We start from the raw sequence: 4,069 nt of genomic DNA on the forward strand, positions 1-4,069 counted from the left end.
GGTATATTTCACCGGGTTGAATACCCGGAAAGACCAGCACTCGCGGATATAGTCCTCCGGCATCCCATCGTCCCGCGCGACATGGACACGTCCTCCCCTCGGAGGCCGCTCTGCCCCGCCGGTGCCCGGCACCCTCTCGGTGATCCACCGCAGCCCACCGGAGTGGGTGTCATGGCTGCCGGCGTCGAGTTGGCAGGAGTTGTCTGCGGAGCTGGCGGAAAGTGGCCGAAGTAGCCGGACAGGCGTATGACCCGGGGCGTCAGGAGCTCTCGGGCATGAGACAGGCTTCCTCGCAGGAGAAGATTTCTCGGTGGTGGCGGGTGTCCGTAGTTCGCGGCTCGAGAGCTGCCTGGGCGGTGGTGGGCCGTGGAGGAGCTAGTCCGTCGCTCCCCTTGGAGGCCGGCGTCGCCTTGGAAACCAGCGGAGCGGGTTGGGCGCCTGACCGGGGGGGCTGCCCTTGCCCGCAGTTACCTGGAGAAAGTTCAGGCCCGGACGAAGAGGGAGCTGCTTCCTGGGTGGCCGCAGCGATGTCTTCGTGGCTCGGCAGCTTGGGCTCTGGCCTGGGCCAGTCCCTGGGGCAGGTGGGAGGCAGCTTGTCTTCTCTCACGGGCCAGATCTCCAACTTCACCAAGGACATGCTGTTAGAGGGCACAGAGGAGGTGGAAGGTAACACTGGGGCTCTGGGGAATCCCGGGAAGGTTCAGGCAACCCAACTTTCATATTTAGCATTAGGGATATTGAGGCACGGAGAGGCGAAATGGCATGTGAGATATTGCTGGTAGTAATATTGACCTGGGTCCTCTTACTTCACATTCCAGTTACCTTAACACCGCCGAACTGTCTGGCCCCAAGTTTTTACCCTTTCTCTATACTGGTTTGGAAAGAAATGCCACTTTATCCCGCTTCCTTTAGCCCTTTAATTTCCTTTTCTTGTCTGAGCTCATTCAAGATTCCCACCTGCCTCTCCTTACCTTGAGGTTACTTCTCCTTCAGCCTAGGAAGTCTCTAGTTTCCTTCCTTGTTCCTCTCCCCTCCCCCTCAATTATCGATCCTGGCTTCAACTTATAAATGATACTTTTGGATTTCAGGCAGGGAAAAACAATTGCTCAACAGGAATCCCTTTACCAGGAATTCTTTTCTTTTCTTTTTTTTTTTTAAACCCCTAACTTCTGTGTATTGGCTCCTAGGTGGAAGAGTGGTAAGGGTGGGCAATGGGGGTCAAGTGACTTGGCCAGGGTCACACAGCTGGGAAGTGTCTGAGGCCGAATTTGAACCTAGGGCCTCCTGTCTCTAGGACTGACTCTCAATCCACTGAGCCACCCAGCTGCCCCCCAGGAATTCCTTTCTAAACGGAAGGTGAACTTAATCTGTGTTTCTCAACATTAGAAAAATTAAGGGCAGTTGAGTTGCTCAGTAGATAGAGTGCCAGGCGTGGAGTCAGGAGGACCTGGTTCAACAGCCTCAAACACTTGTGTGACCCCAGACAAGTCACTTAACTCCAGTTGCCAAGTCTTTACAGTTCTTCTGCCTTGTAGCCTATGAATTCTAAGTTTTTAAAGCATCTCTTTACTTTTCACTCAGAAAAGAATCCATTTACGACAGTTTTTGCAAATTTAATTTTTCTCCCTACTGTTAACATCTTTATGGGACCAGGAAAACCAAAACACTTTGAACCAACCTGGAACCTGTTAACTAGCCCAGATAAACATTAAGCAGTTTTTTCACTGTTCTCTCCTACTTAGGGTGTCATCTAGTAATAAAACATGACTGTAAGGTTTTAAAAATTGATTCTTGGGGCAGCTAGGTAACACAGTAGATAGAATACCAGGCTTGGAGTCAGGAGAACCTGGGTTCAAATTTTATCTCAGATCCTTCCCAGCTGGGTGATGTTGGGCAAATCACTTGCCCTTGCCACTCTTCTGTCTTAGAATTAATACTAAAACAGAAGGGAAGGGTTAAAAAATTTAAAAACGTTTTGCTTTGTTTTTTCTGTAGTCAAATGAGTGCTTTGAATTGTGCTTATTTTATCTGCATTCTTTTTAAATTTTCTACATCTTTCTACTGTACTTTATATTTAAATAGTAGTTAACAGTTTTTAGGCATGCTTTCATTTATCATATTTTGTTGAATTTTGACAATAACAATGTGGAATAGGCAAAATAGACATTTTTTCTCTCCATTTTTAGTTAAGAAAATTGAAGTTTTGAAGAACAAAATGTGAAAAAGTTCCTGGTCCACTGGAACCTTAGTATTCCTGTATTAATCTTTTATATTCTTTTTCCTTTAATCACTGATCTTTTAGACTCCAGTTAAGAACAGTGACTCATGCAGAGTTTCATAATAGCAAATAATAACTATTTACAATTATATAGCACTATGATTACAAATTGATTTATGTCTTGTATCTTATGTAATATTCTCAACAGTCTTATAATGACAATCACATTGCCTCCCACTGATAAGAGGTGCCTTTCCATTATATGAAAATACTTTTCTGAAAGCTAATTTAAAGCTAAGATTTCTTAACATTTCTCTCTTCTTTTGGCAATTTGTGACTGCTTTCTGTGATTTTGGAGAGTGACAGAATTTCCAAGTTGGGACATCAGATATCTACAGCTAGGTAGTATAGTGGGTCAAGTACATAACTAGGAGTTAAGAAAATCTGAGTTCATAATAGCTGTGTGACTTTGGACAAGTAATTTTACCTTTCTCAGCCTCAATTTCTTTCTGAGGGAGTTGGATTTTATGACCTTTATGGTCCCTTCCAGTTTTAAATCTGTTATTCTCTGATGTTATGTGATTCACTTCATCTCTGCAAAAGGATATCTGAACATACCTGACAAGTTGTCATCCAGGCTCTCCTTGAAGAACTTCAGTGAAATGGAACCTACAACTTTCAAAAGCAGCCCTTTCTACTTTTGCACAGCTTTCCTTCTCAGGAAGTTTTTCCTGAAATCAAGCTTCAATTTATTTCTTTGCACCTTCTATTCACTGTTCTGCCTTCTAGGTATAACAGAACTAGTTTAATTTTCCATAAGACAGCTCTTCAAACACTTGAAGTTTTTAAGGGCTTTCTTCAGGATAAACATATCTGGGGTAAATAATCCTTCAATCAGCTCTCATATGAAGGCTCTTTACCATCCTGGTAGTCTTTCCAGCTTATGAATGCCCTTAAACTGTGGTCATCAGAACTTAATGCAGGGGCAGCTGGGTGGTCCAGTGGATTGAGAGCCAGGCCTAGAGAGATGGGAGGTCCTAGGTTCAAATCTGACCTCAGACACTTCCCAGCTGTGTGACCCTGGGTAAGTCACTTAACCCCTATTGCCTAGCCCTTACCACTCTTCTGCTCTGTAACCAATACACAGTATAGATTCTAAGCCAGAAGGTAAAGGTTAAAAAAAGAAAAAGGGAAAAAAAAGAACTTAATGCAATACTGACCAAAGTAGAATATAGAGGAGCCTATTACCTCTCTAATTCTGGATGCATTGTTTTCTTTTTGAAAAAAATTATGAATTAAAAAATAATCAACATGTCCATATGTAAAGAAGACCAAAAAAAAAGAGGATTGTGTATAAAACCACGAATCTGTACACACAATTTTAAATTATATGTAAAATTTAACATGGTAGTAACTAACACTCTCCACTTGCTTGTATGTCTTTTGATCTTCTGTTCTCTTCTGCATATTTAAAAGATGGCAATCCCTCTTTTAATGTAGCCTAAGTTCATATTAGCCTTTTAGACTTCCTTGTCACACTGCTGAATCATATTAGGCTTTCAGTCCACTAAAAATTGGCATTTCTTTTTTAAGACATTCTTTTCTCTAAACATTCCTTCCCCATTCTGTACTTGTGATCTTGACTTTTTTGAACTCAAGAGGAAGGCTTTACATTTATTTATTCCTATTAAATTTCTTCATATAAGTCAATTTAATGCTCTTGACTGTCAACTTTTTGACCCTGTCATGTAATGTTTGCTATCCTTTTCAGCTTTTTTTTTTTAACATTTATTAATATTCATTTTTAACATGGTTACATGATTCATGCTCCACCTTTCCCCTTCAACCCCC

The 4,069-nt window shown here is 42.2% G+C and overlaps 1 protein-coding gene across 2 annotated transcripts in view; it reads left to right on the forward strand.

The window, feature by feature from the left end:
• Nucleotides 1–248: 248 nt before the first annotated feature.
• Nucleotides 249–4,069, forward strand: part of TRIP11 (thyroid hormone receptor interactor 11) — a 106,886-nt gene continuing 103,065 nt past the window's right edge. For both annotated transcript variants that reach the window (XM_044665041.1, XM_044665042.1), the window contains exon 1: nucleotides 249–666. In XM_044665041.1, the coding sequence (XP_044520976.1) occupies nucleotides 276–666 (391 nt within the window). In that variant the 5' untranslated portion in view covers nucleotides 249–275. The remainder of the gene's footprint in view (nucleotides 667–4,069) is intronic.

The sequence above is a fragment of the Gracilinanus agilis genome, chromosome 2, assembly GCF_016433145.1.
Source record: "Gracilinanus agilis isolate LMUSP501 chromosome 2, AgileGrace, whole genome shotgun sequence".
NCBI lineage: Eukaryota > Metazoa > Chordata > Mammalia > Didelphimorphia > Didelphidae > Gracilinanus > Gracilinanus agilis.